Here is a 13,427-nt window from a genome sequence, read left to right as displayed (position 1 = left end):
AAGTTTATCTTAGAAATGTATAGTAGGGTCCACAGCACAGAAACTGCTGCATGCTATCCTGCATATGTTGGATAATTGGACACAATGAGCATGACCGATTTGGGCTATTTGGAGTGATTTAAGGGGTTAATGAGGTACTAAATCCATTTCTGACATGTTCAAGATCATAAATGTGAGTTGAAACCAGAAAGTGGCCACAATGGTAACCCCGGTGTGCTGATTTTGATGAATTTTGGACGCTGGATAATTTGTATTGGACAGCTTGTATTTTTTACTTGGTATACATAGAACCAGTTAAAAGTTGTAGGATATCTGAACACAATTATTCTAACAATGCAGAACATGAACATTTTAATTTACAGACCAATACACTCTCAGTTGAACATTCAATTTAGGAGATAACAAAGGCAAGTATACCAACTTCAATAATTGGCTAGTGATATGCTCCAAAAAGAGATAAAGAAATCATAATATAATCAAACTGTTCAATAATTAGAGCCCATGAGAAACCTCAACAGGGTTGAAAGATAATCAATCATGAGACTCTATGAGCGGGCAACTAAACTATCAGATCAGTGTGAAGCCTGAAACACTCTGGAATCAGGGGTTCACCAACGGAGGTTCTGCTGTTTGTTAGAGTTAAACCACCTGGAGCCAGTTTCTGCTCACAGATTTCACAGCAGTAACACCTCACTGTATGTCAGAGTTTGTTATCACACTGAATAACAGCAGTTTGTCAAAATAAACACTCATCAAAGCTACAAGGGTTAGCTCTTTTCCCTTTTCGACAGGAAGGCTGCATTGACAAGCATGACAGTGTTAGAACAGCAGCCAGACCGAGCACAACAGGAAGAAATGTTGACATTAATGTGTATCATCCTATTTCATTGTACTGCATTATTTCATTATTTTTAACAAAGTTCAAAATTAGCTTTTCTTTAACATAGATTGTATTACTTTGGTAGGAATGTGGTAACTTATACAATCATTAATTATCCAGTTGAAATAAAAATCAGTTATGAAAAGTACATCATTTGATTATTTACTTACAACAACAGTTTCTTGTCAATTTGGACGTTTTTAGTTTGTGGTGCTGTTGAAGTTAATTGGCTTCTACAGAGATGTGTTTCTGTTATTCAGTCAGTTTAACTAGCTCATCCACATTAATGTCACCGTGAGGGACTGCGTTTATTTTAGCTAGGTGTAGTATTCAAATGAAAACTGGCAGCTATGTGTTTAGCCTTACTTGAACAACATCTGCGTGCTGTAGGAAAAAACTGCTATACACAACTCAAAAGCTGTCTCATGTAGAATAAGAAATCAGAAATGAGACTTGTTGTTTTTAAGAAGTGAGATTTGGCAAACAGCTGGTGCAGAGACTGAACACAGCGTCTAAAACTCCTGTCCTCATACCGGGGTTCCCATGTGTTAGCTCTGTTAATGCCACTGTGAGCTAAGCATGATTCCACATGTAGTGGATGAAACTGATATAGGTTTTTTCGTCTGACTCTTTTTCTTAGAATATCACATTTGTCACAGATCTCTTATCTCTGACTGTAGCTGCAGGAGGGTTTAGACTGTTATCTTCACCATCACATCTGCAGTAGACGAGCAGCAGGATCTGTCCATCTGTTTGCAGGAGTTTAACATTATTGTCTGTGTCTAACATTGTTGACCTGGGTTAGTGCAAGAGAGCCCAGAGGCCTGATGGGATATGTTGTGTTCCAGGAGCCCGCCCGGCCCATGATGCCTGCTTCGAAGATGTCAATGCCGCAGGGAACGCTTTTGGGAACTGTGGGAAAGATGAACATGGCAACTATTTGAAGTGTCAGAAAAGGTAGGAGATGCTGTTTCCATACACACTTTCAATCTAAGCAACAACAAACAAACAAACAACTGCTAAAGTAAGAATTCTAACCATTTTGAATTTATTCAAAGTATTGCAAAAAGGACATAGGTGGAAAAGATGGTGTAATTTATAATAGTGTATAGTGCATCGAAAGTAGATTTAACAAATGTAATATTTCCCCACTGTGGGAGGAATAAAGGCTTTCTGATTCTGAAATAAATGATGCCCTACATTTAGCATGTGACTAGAAAGTATTTCAATTCAGTTTTTATACACTGATTTTCACTGTCTGAGGTTCGTCGAGCGCTCTTTAACATTGTCATCCTCCCGCACCGCTCCGTTTTAAATAATGATTTCCCCGACTACAAAATGTACCTGTCCTACTTCCTTCAAAATGTTAATTACATTTTTTGCAATACATTTTGATGTGCTACTGTGACCCTGAATTTCTTTACCAAAACATGATAAAGTTATTACAATATTTAAACTGAGGCATACTGAGTCACACACCGGAGTGACCATTATAACTAAACTCTGCAGGTCCTTCAGCTCTGCACAGTTTGAGCTCAGATGTTGAATACCTGTAGCTGAATATCAGACTGACATTAATCAGGTGGACACAAACACCCCTGCCAGGTCGCTTTTTGTCCATTGGCTGAGTCAATAGGCAACTAACATGTTGCCCTGATAACTTCATAAGGCCATATTCTGTGTTTCCAGGTTGTTTCCCTCCCAACAAGTGGTGCAAATGCTGCTTTATTGAAATGATGAAATGATGAGCCCTGCTGGTGTCTATCACAGTTGACTTTAATAATAATATTCCTCTTAACATACAGACCCTCACAGTCAGGCGCTCTGTTGTCTGTCGCGTGTCGTGGCCTCGTAGTTTCCCTGGCAGAGGGCCAGAGGTAATTAATGAAGCCAAATTAGCAATTTAGCTATGTAAATTAGGCTGTGGCTTTAAGTAGTCGCCCCCTCCTCGTATGATCCACTATGCCCAAATCCATTAGGAGTCCCGCAGGAGCCATTAGAGTGTTTTCTGGCCACAGTGAGTCAGAGAGCTGATTGGAAGATATGTAAATGCCCTGTTATTAAGACGTGAATAATCTACACAGAGCTGCTGTCTGCCCATCATTCTGTCATTTGCTTTTCTTATGGAGCTGTGTGTGTGTGTGTGTGTGTGTGTGTGTGTGTGTGTGTGTGTGTGTGTGTGTGTGTGTGTGTGTGTGTGTGTGTGTGTGTGTGTGTGTGTGTGTGTGTGTGTGTGTGTGTGTGTGTGTCTGGTATCTGAATCTCCATATTAATCAGGATGATAAGGCAGTTTGCAGACTTTTCTCCCCCCAAAATGTGTTGATGAGGCACCTCCAAACTAAGACTGAGTATATGTGGGTTTACAATACCACTACAATAAAGGTTTATCTTTTTCAAAAGTTCAGATATCTGGTGATAGTATAGTCCTTTTTTTCTCAAGCTTAATATAATTGATTGTATTGTTTGCATCATAAAAAGTAAATAATCATAGACGACTGGATTTAATCTCAATGTAATCAGCCTCATTAACATTCATAAGAGACTTGAGAACAACAACAGCAAAACAGAAACAACACAAGAGAATCACAAGACTTAAAAACAGTAACGATCATAAAAGAACTGATATAAAGCTTTAAAATCTCCCGGTGGAATGCGAGACTCAGGGGAAGATCATTAATAGAGTGAAATGAGAGAGGAGAGGTAGTTCGGAAGCTCCAACAGTACAGTAGATCTTCATAACTGAATAACATATGATGGATTTCTCTTGTTGACTGTAAGGAGTTCCAAAAAATCTTTTGAGACAGAGAACAATGATGAATGTGAATCTGGTCATGTGATACACAGGGATGAATGTCTGAAGTGAATATGGGGCAGCATGACAGAGCAGAATGTCTCCATTCTCAAGGACAAACATGAAGGTTGACTGCCCAAAATGTCTATGGTTGGAAGAGACACGTTTTAATTATACTGTAGACAAGAACTTTCATTTTTTAGGCTCAAATGTTGAGTATGAATCTTGAATGACGATCTGCTGTCAGGTCAAAGTATTTGTATGGCTCACGAAGAGTGACTGACATTTCAAGTTGTAATGGCAGGATAGTCAGTGTCAGTGGTAGAGTTGGAGAATACCAGTCTTTTCTCTATTAAAAACGAGTCTGTGATCATGGAGTGATAATTAGAAAGCATCGCAGGCAGACTGAATACGAAACAGGGCTGGAGTGCAGCCTGGGACATTTAAGATTCTATCATCTGCAAAACAATGTTCATTCTAGTATTGATTAAGACAAAGAAGCAAATCAGAAATACAGTCCATCATTTACAGACATCTAAGTTTATCTAGTTTCATTTTGAGTGAAAATTGTTAGCTCATTTGAATACTCTGATCTCATTGGTTGCTATCCACAGCTAATTCCTGTGGGTAATGTAGCAATATTGGCTGACAACCACTAACAAATGATGTTATATATGCACGTAAGATTGAACTAACACCCAAAATAATTAGGCAACATTTCTAATTGTCAACAAATCACAATAAAATGACCAAAACCAACCATTTCTTTGTCTCTTCCATATCAGAGCACATTAATTCCCAGTAAAAATATAAATCTTTAAAAAAAGCCTCACAAATGCATAGAATCAGAATCAGAAACAGGTTTATTGCCAAGTAGGTACAGATACTAAGAACATTAAAACATTAAGATATAGCAATATTTACATTAAATAAAGGTGAAATATAGATATCTTCCATGCTGCTGGAGCTGCTCTCTGACTGAGTCCTCGCTGTGTGACAGTAAGTGAACATTGAGCTCTGATGACCTGCCCTATAATGTAAAGGCTGAGTGTTTCTGTGTTATGTTCCAGCGATGCAAAGTGCGGTAAGATCCAGTGCCACAGTGCTGCCAAGAAGCCCAAAGGCACCAACGCCGTCTCCATAGACACCACCATCAAGACGGACGGCATCGAGGTGAAGTGCCGCGGCACCTACGTCTACAGCACCCAGGACGGCCAGGGGGACCTGCCGGACCCCGGCCTCGTGATGACCGGCACCAAGTGTGGAGAGGGCAAGGTGGGTCCACAGGGCAGGGCTGGAGGGGGGGGCTTTAAACAATGTAATCCATCCAATTACAAGTTACCTGTAGAAAAATGTAATCAGTTACCTAATCCAAGCAACAAAATATAAAAGTTATGTAACCTGATTCCTTTCCGTTAGTTTTGGATTACCTAAATATCAAATTCAATGCAGATAAATCCAAGAGAAAATAAATATCAATAAGAAGTGTTTGCTAAAGTGTATTATGTAAGACAACAGAACAATGTGACCTGAGAAAAGAAAAAACCAAGATATTAAGTATCACAAATGTGTCCTCTTACAGGATAGACCTACAGAATAGTATAGTTTACAAATTATGATTTAGTTGAATACATCAATTAAAAACAGTGTTTTTGTTTAATAAATCAGTTGTTCACCAACTGCATTTAAAAAAAGAGATTTCAAATAGGAGATGAAAGTACCCTAAATAAAACCCAAACGAATATCAAGCAGTACGTCTACCTATAATATGTACATTTTTATTTTTTAAAGTATTTGTAATGTTGTAATCCTTCTTGTAATCCCCACTTTTAATTGTTACAGTATTCTGATTATGCCTTTGTTAAATGTAACTGTAAGGGAATACAATTAAAATGTATCCTGTAATCCCGTCACACGTAATCCGTTACAATCAAAGCCTAGGTTTAAGGGACCTTATATAAGAGTCTGTCAATAAACAGATTTACCTTGTACCTATATTTCATCTTCATATTTAGTCATTAATATGCCATAGTTGCTTAATTGAATAGTGAAACCCTTTTACATGAGCAGTGAATCAGATCACAGCCTGTTGTTGTGAGTGAGCAGAATATTCCCAGCTCCACAGCATGGAATGACCACCGGGTTAACAGGGTCTTTTGATCAATACCAACACTTGACTCAACAATTACTGTATGTGGCCCCTTGCCAAGAGCCTGAACACCTGCCAGGTCCTGAGAACTGGCCCTCAACTGAAGAGAGAGGAGGGAGGAGAGGAGACTGGAGGCACTGAGCAACTAAGGCTCGAAGAGTTTATGATGAGTCTTACAACGTAAGAACAAAAGCAAGAGTGTTTCTGCTCTATTATCTGTACTGGTTCACATTTTATATGACCTTTTATCATGTTTTCTGGCTTACAACAGTGGTCATGTTTGTAAAGGTTACCATAGCCCAAGGATCAGGAGACAGTCAGACAAAAGTTCCTGATATAGTGACTCGATATAGTGACTCGATATACTGTAGTGACTAGATATAGTGACTGGATATAGTGACTTGATATAGTGACTTGATATAGTGACTTGATATAGTGACTTGATATAGTGACTTGATATAGTGACTTGATAAAGTGATTGGATATAGTGACTGGATATAGTGACTTGATATAGTGACTGGATATAGTGACTTGATATAGTGACTGGATATAGTGACTTGATATAGTGACTTGATATAGTGACTTGATATAGTGACTTGATATAGTGACTTGATATAGTGACTGGATATAGTGACTTGATATAGTGACTGGATATAGTGACTGGATATAGTGACTGGATATAGTGACTTGATATAGTGACTGGATATAGTGACTGGATATAGTGACTGGATATAGTGACTTGATATAGTGACTGGATATAGTGACTTGATATAGTGACTGGATATAGTGACTTGATATAGTGACTTGATATAGTGACTGGATATAGTGACTGGATATAGTGACTGGATATAGTGACTGGATATAGTGACTGGATATAGTGACTTGATATAGTGACTGGATATAGTGACTGGATATAGTGACTTGATATAGTGACTGGATATAGTGACTTGATATAGTGACTTGATATAGTGACTGGATATAGTGACTGGATATAGTGACTGGATATAGTGACTTGATATAGTGACTTGATATAGTGACTTGATATAGTGACTGGATATAGTGACTTGATATAGTGACTTGATATAGTGACTTGATATAGTGACTGGATATAGTGACTTGATATAGTGACTGGATAAAGTGATTGGATATAGTGACTGGATATAGTGACTGGATATAGTGACTGGATATAGTGACTGGATATAGTGACTGGATATAGCGACTGGATATAGCGACTGGATATAGCGACTGGATATAGCGACTGGATATAGCGACTGGATATATAGTGACTTGATATAGTGACTGGATATAGTGACTTGATATAGTGACTTGATATAGTGGTTTACTTGCATGAAAGTGTATGTACCTGCATGATGTTCACTGTCACTGTGACAATTATTCCAGGTTAGCATACTAAGACTATAATCAAATCTTTTGTCATTTACCGCTCTGTGTTATTATCAAAGGGCAGTAAAAAAACATTCAGGCCTGCCCCTTGCCGGTTGAAATGACGAACCGTGACTGAGATTGATGTTAATATGGCTCTGGGGCTGATGAATGGAGAGGTGTGTTAAAGTGGCCCTATTATGCTTTTTGGGATTCTCTCTCCTATATGGTCTGCAACAGCTACAATTCCTGTGTCCCCTCCAGAGGGAGTTTCTCTCCCACACAATCTCTCTTTTTTTCTGTTGCCTGTGTTCCAATTTCTATTAGTCAATTATTCCTTAAGCATATTTAAATAATTTGTGTTTTATATAAGCCCAATTCATACCAAAATGAATGTGACAGGGACCCAGCAGGTCTGTTCTTTCAGGTGTTTGTTTAAGGCACTTTTTCTGGCACTGATTTGGTTTGCAAAGTCAGATGGAGATGGAATAATACATTCCAAGTTAACTCACATACAGAAACACAAAAAAGTCATACAAAATGAGGGCTGAATTATGCATGGGATGCATACACAAACACACACCAGAGCGAGGGGTTTCTGCAGTCCCCTCCATCCACCAATACATTTGATTTCTCTGTCTATATTGCTTTCCCTCCGCAGCACATTCCAGCCACTTGAATTCCATTTCAGCTATTGTGCGGGCGCTGAGAGGACTGAATGGTGCTGCATGAGTAATATATTATAAATAGGCAGCAGAGAATAATGTCTGCCATGATGAGTTTTGAGTCATCCTATGGAACGGTCCATTTCTCAGCAGTAAATGCAGACATAGCACTAAGCTGCTGTTTCCAATCACAATGTCACACATTCACCTACACTAAATGAATCCCTTAGCAAACAATGGTGAGGCAAAAACAACAGGTTACACTAGCAGATACACTACTAATGCAAATACTGTTATTAGTGCAAATGCAACTCAGTGAAACGTGCTGCATAATGACCTGCAGTTTGCAAGAAAAACTCCCCCCCCCCCTGTAAAAAAAGGAAAAGGCGCGTATGTTTTTCTTCTTTCTGAGATTGAGATAAGAAGATGGACAGGTAAAACAAATGCCACCTAACGAACAAGCGATACAGGTTGTAGATACAAATGTGCCACGTTTAAAACATTGCATCAAACATAAAAAACAAATGTAAACAACTTCACTTATGGGGACTTTGCAAATATTTAAAATATAAAAAATAAAATAATGTGCAGTCAATCAACTCTCCAACATTTCCAGAAAGTAGATATACCTTATAAAAGTCCCTCAGGAGGAAAAGGTTTGTGTTGAGCAGGAAATGAATAAAACATCACAAAAAAAGCATGAATTATTTCTGTGAATTTGCTAACCTACAACTTAGCTCTTGTAAGTACTATTTTAGAATTCTAAATGTGCATTTAATTAGGCGAAGGGTGCATATTGTCTTGTTAATGACTACAACGACAACAACAAAAGTGATGTATTTGACTTCACAGGAGTGAATGTTTTTATGTCATTGTCATATATGTAAAACTTATTTCCTTGCAGCACTTCTGTATTTGCTCATTGTTCGAAGGTGTTTTATCAGAGATGGTGTATTTTCAGCACCCTCTATTATCGATGTTTTGATTCCTCTATGACGCTTTCTCTTCACAATGCTGACATGCAAAAACAAACAGCCTCATCCCCTTGCCATCCTGACAGAGTCTCTGACCCCAGATCAGTGTCACCCCTCAAGGTTCAAGGTTCTTTATTGTCAAACTAACATAGCTACAGAGTAATTATGTCGTTGAAAATCTTATGTCACAGGCTTCTCCAACAATGCAACATAATAATAATATAGATAGTAGTACACCACTAAACTCTGATTGTACCCATAACAAGTCCCTCTTAACATCTATTACATCTCTAAAGCAAGGCAACTAGCTCCTTCTGAAACAAAACACCACTCCAGCATTGATGCAAACAGTTTATTGAAATGAGTGTTGGAGGATCCGTAGAGACCAAATGTGTTTGGCAAAGGCAGATCAATAAACATCATTACAAGCTGTAAAAGACGATCTATACAAGAAGTGATTTTGGAAGCGATTTTAAAACAGGATACTGTTGCTACTTGGCCAATCTCTTCAGGCAGTCAGGTTGTTCCAAAGCCCAAGGGCAGGCAGAAGGCAGATCACAGAGTGTGTGAGTGTGTCCGTGTGTGCACTGTAATCTCTAACACAGCATGTGATCTCTCTGCTTGTGTTTCCACAGGTGTGCAGAGACCGCCGATGCCAAAATGCCTCTTTTACCGAGCTGGAGACTTGCATCACACGCTGTCACGGAAAAGGGGTAGGCACACACACACACACACACACACACACACACACACACACACACACACACACACACACACACACACACACACACACACACACACACACACACACACACACACACACACACACACACACACACAAACAAACACTCAAGCATATGGAGCCGTGCAACAGACTCAACTCACTTAGCTGCCAGGCCTAGCTCCCTAATCTTATTGTCACACTGTGTCCTTGGGCGAAGGTAGAGTTTTGCAGCGCTGTCACTGAGAGGCTGTCGTAAACGGCAGGAAAATAGATGGCTGGAATACAACAGCAACTGAAGTGATGAACTATTCATCGGAGCAGTACAACAAAGCCTGAGGCAGATAGGGAGAAATCATACATAGTTTATAAGTCAGCAACCAAGCTCTGGAGTGGAGTGTTTGGGGCTTAAACACTTGTTATTCAGAGAGAAGATGGTGATGCAGATAGGTGTTATTTATCAGGGAACTCTTTGACCTTTAAAGTCGTTATTGAACAGTGAGGTTTAATTACATGGTGTGGATTCTTTGAATTGGCTGTTCAAGGAACCCCATCTAACATAGACTAAAGCCTATGTGTGCATTTAATGAGTTTGCAAAGGATAGGCAGGTATAAAACATGGATAGATTTATCAGAATGAGGATTCCTTTATTCGTCCCACAAATTGGAATATACATTGTTACAACAAAGTATAGAAAGAGACAAAAAAAAGTACAATGGATGGATGGATGGATGCCTTAAATATGAAGCATGTGTGTAGCAGTAAAGATGAAATCATCCCTGCTAAAGGACACCAAATGACATTCAGATGTTCAGGTTGATCAGATAATGTGTTATAGATGAAATGTTATACTATACACACACACCGTACTGAATTACTAGTTGATCAGTTATCCTTGAGAATAGATTTTGATCTTAGAAGCAAAATGAAACGCTGAGCCGGTCTCAGATTTACCTTTTCATTTTTCTGTCTATGTTTCCGCTTGGCTCGGGACACAAACAGCAGTGTAATGCAATATGGCAGTTGCCATTATTGTTCCAGCACCAGGGTTTTTCTGATAGCTGCTGCAGACCAGAGCTGCTGACGTGCTTTTGTCTGCTGTGTAATATTTGCACAGCCACAGGAAAATAAAACCTGTGTTTTTTTTCATTCAGAATTGAACAATTGACTGTTATCCCACCAGGTCCTCTGTCTTGTTATTCCAAGCCTTACTCCAGTTTGAATACATGTGGAAACTTTGGGTTTTCAGTTTCATGCTGTATTACAGATTCATTACAAGTTACAAATTCAAAGTTAAGCCTCTCTGCCATCATCAGATCTAAAGCGTTAAAGTCCCACTAAGATCCCTCATGGATATTTTAAAATGTGTTAAATCTAGTATTGAGAGGAAGACAACAGGACTCTGGAGGTACATCAGAACTCCTCCTGCCTCTGAGCTGGCAGGCTGTGGTTCCTCACTGACAGCTGATGTCCGTTAGAGATATAATGGGGTATAAGCAGATTAAAGTGGTGTGCCGTCATCTTTCAATTAAAAGGATGTCGATTCGATCGCAGCATCCCAGCCCTTACAGTCAACATGTCAATCTATCCTTGGGAAAGATACTGAACCCCGAGTTGGTCCCGATGGCATGGCTAACGGTATATGAATGTTTTGTTTGAAAGTTAGCTTCCCTGAGCAAGTGACACATTGCTCTGTGTGAATGGATGAATGATGACTTGTAAATGTAAAGCGCGTTGAGGGGTCGTAAAGACTGCTCGATCTATTGGATTATAAATTGCTTCACCACAGATACGTGATTTGCAGACAGTTATGAGACAGCAGTATAGATACAAATTGTGCTTCTTATCATTGTTTCATTCGGTTAGCAACCATGCCACCTAGCTTACTAGCTATCAGTTATGACATTTGGAGAGCTATCAGCCTTTTTCATCGTATAACTTATATACTTCATATCTAATTTCCAAGTGTCCCAGTAAGCTGTAGCAGTGAGTCTACATGCACTACAACACAGGCTGGAATACAGCTATCTTTAATACACCTGTGCTTTTCCTAATATTACATGGATATTGTCCATTAGCGTTAGCGTTCCCCTGTTGGCTAGCGTTTTTAGCCGTAGCTCAAGTAGCCGTGTCACCAGGCTTCTAGCACCGTCTTTTCCCAGCTTGCAGATACAGTTTTCTATCAAACCTTTACTGCAGGCCACACAACAACTACTTTCTAAGCGACAGGCTAACCAGGCAGTTTATTTGATTAGGATTTAGACTTTTATGATAGAAAATAAAAACACAAGATATATCCTGTCCTCCTTTAATCCTCTTCCTCTCTTTCTTCACTATGTTGTTTCATGCTGTTTGACCCTTTTTTGTTCTCTCCTCTCAGTGTAACATCAGATGGATAATGGAAGTGGCTTTGAGTCAGGATTATTCTAAATAGACCGTTTTGCCTTCCCCCAGTTTAGGGTCTGCTCCTGTGTTTTGTAATTTAGCATTATCATATGATTAATCATGATCCTCGGGCTTTGGGAGTGCACTGGATATCCATACAAATAAACATGGGAAATGAGCAGGGAAGTAGAGTATTGCTCACTTCTGAAAGTTCAACTGGTTAGCATCTATTTAACACATTTTCAAAAAGAAAGACAAAACATATTCTTCAGATTAAGTTATTTATCAATGATGTGTATAAATCAAGGTCATGGCATTTTATTTCATAAAGGTTTACCTTTCATGTATGAAAATGACTGACAAAACTGCTTTTCAAAAACTGAAAAAGCTTATATTCACAAAGAAACCCTGCCAGGCCTCCTAAAGTTAAAGAGGTACCAGAAATAGTGAACAACTGTGCCCCCTCCATGTCGACCAAGTGCTAATGGCCTAAATGGGCATGTTAATCACTGATAGGATAATTACATATTGATGAAGTCGGAGCATGGAAGTGTTTTCTTGGCGGTGGGGAATAAGACAAGATGACTGAAGATAATAATCAAGTTTTAAATGCTAGCCTCTAGATAAAAAGTTTATTTTCACAAGTTTGAGACAAGTTCATTAAAATCCCTTCAAGGTGGTTTGAATATGGGGAAGTAAAGGGAGGTTTTTTTTTCGACTTATGCAACGTTTTGACACAAAGATGGCAGCTTACTGGTCATTACTCCAAAATCTGGTGTGGTGAAATGACTAGCTTTATTTATTTACTGATTTATGTATGTATTTATTTATTCATTCATTTCTTTATAGATGTGGAAAAGGGTTGAACCTTATGTTTCAGCAAGTTAGCTATATTGTTATATCATCCACCAAAAGGTATTTTATATATAATATTACGCTTAACAGTACTGAAATTATACAATTACTCTTTTGGCCTGTTACACACACACACTAGCCGTGTTTTTATGAAAAGTTGTGTTGCATGTAAGTAACACCCACCAAGGGTTAATTGGAGCCTTATTAACCTATTTTATTTTACACTTTGTAATATTTGTATATTCTTTGTGTGTATTTCACGTTGCCTTTAAATACTCAATACATGTAGTCCACACAGCAGTGTCATTATGTGTCTTTCATTGATTAGAATCAACACAAAAACAAATGTTGATACAGATAGATAGATATATATATATATACGGTATATATGTGTAAATTCAGGACGCACTTTTATTTAAGAGGGCCCACTTCAGTTCATATATGCTTTAGTGGAGTATGATACTAAACAAATGAGCAATTAATCCAAATGAACTCAATGAACCTGGTGCCTTTAGGGCCCCTGTTGGTTTGGGCCTCAGGGCAGTTGAACATTATTCCCCCATTTCAGAAACAAAAAATACATACAAATGTAAACTATACATAGATAATGGAAGCACACAGCT

At 38.7% G+C, this 13,427-nt stretch overlaps 1 protein-coding gene across 2 annotated transcripts in view; it reads left to right on the top strand.

Moving 5' to 3' along the window:
• The window catches only part of adam19a (ADAM metallopeptidase domain 19a), a 216,697-nt gene that overhangs the window by 189,156 nt on the left and 14,114 nt on the right, over positions 1-13,427 (top strand). For both annotated transcript variants that reach the window (XM_034130902.1, XM_034130901.1), the window contains exons 15-17: positions 1,729-1,837; positions 4,742-4,946; positions 9,478-9,555. In XM_034130902.1, coding sequence (XP_033986793.1) covers positions 1,729-1,837; positions 4,742-4,946; positions 9,478-9,555 — 392 coding nt within the window. The remainder of the gene's footprint in view (positions 1-1,728; positions 1,838-4,741; positions 4,947-9,477; positions 9,556-13,427) is intronic.

Source organism: Trematomus bernacchii, unplaced genomic scaffold (assembly GCF_902827165.1).
Source record: "Trematomus bernacchii unplaced genomic scaffold, fTreBer1.1, whole genome shotgun sequence".
Classification (NCBI taxonomy): Eukaryota; Metazoa; Chordata; class Actinopteri; order Perciformes; family Nototheniidae; genus Trematomus; species Trematomus bernacchii.
Note: the sequence above shows the minus strand (reverse complement) of the source record. Positions and strands in the feature narration are given on the sequence as shown.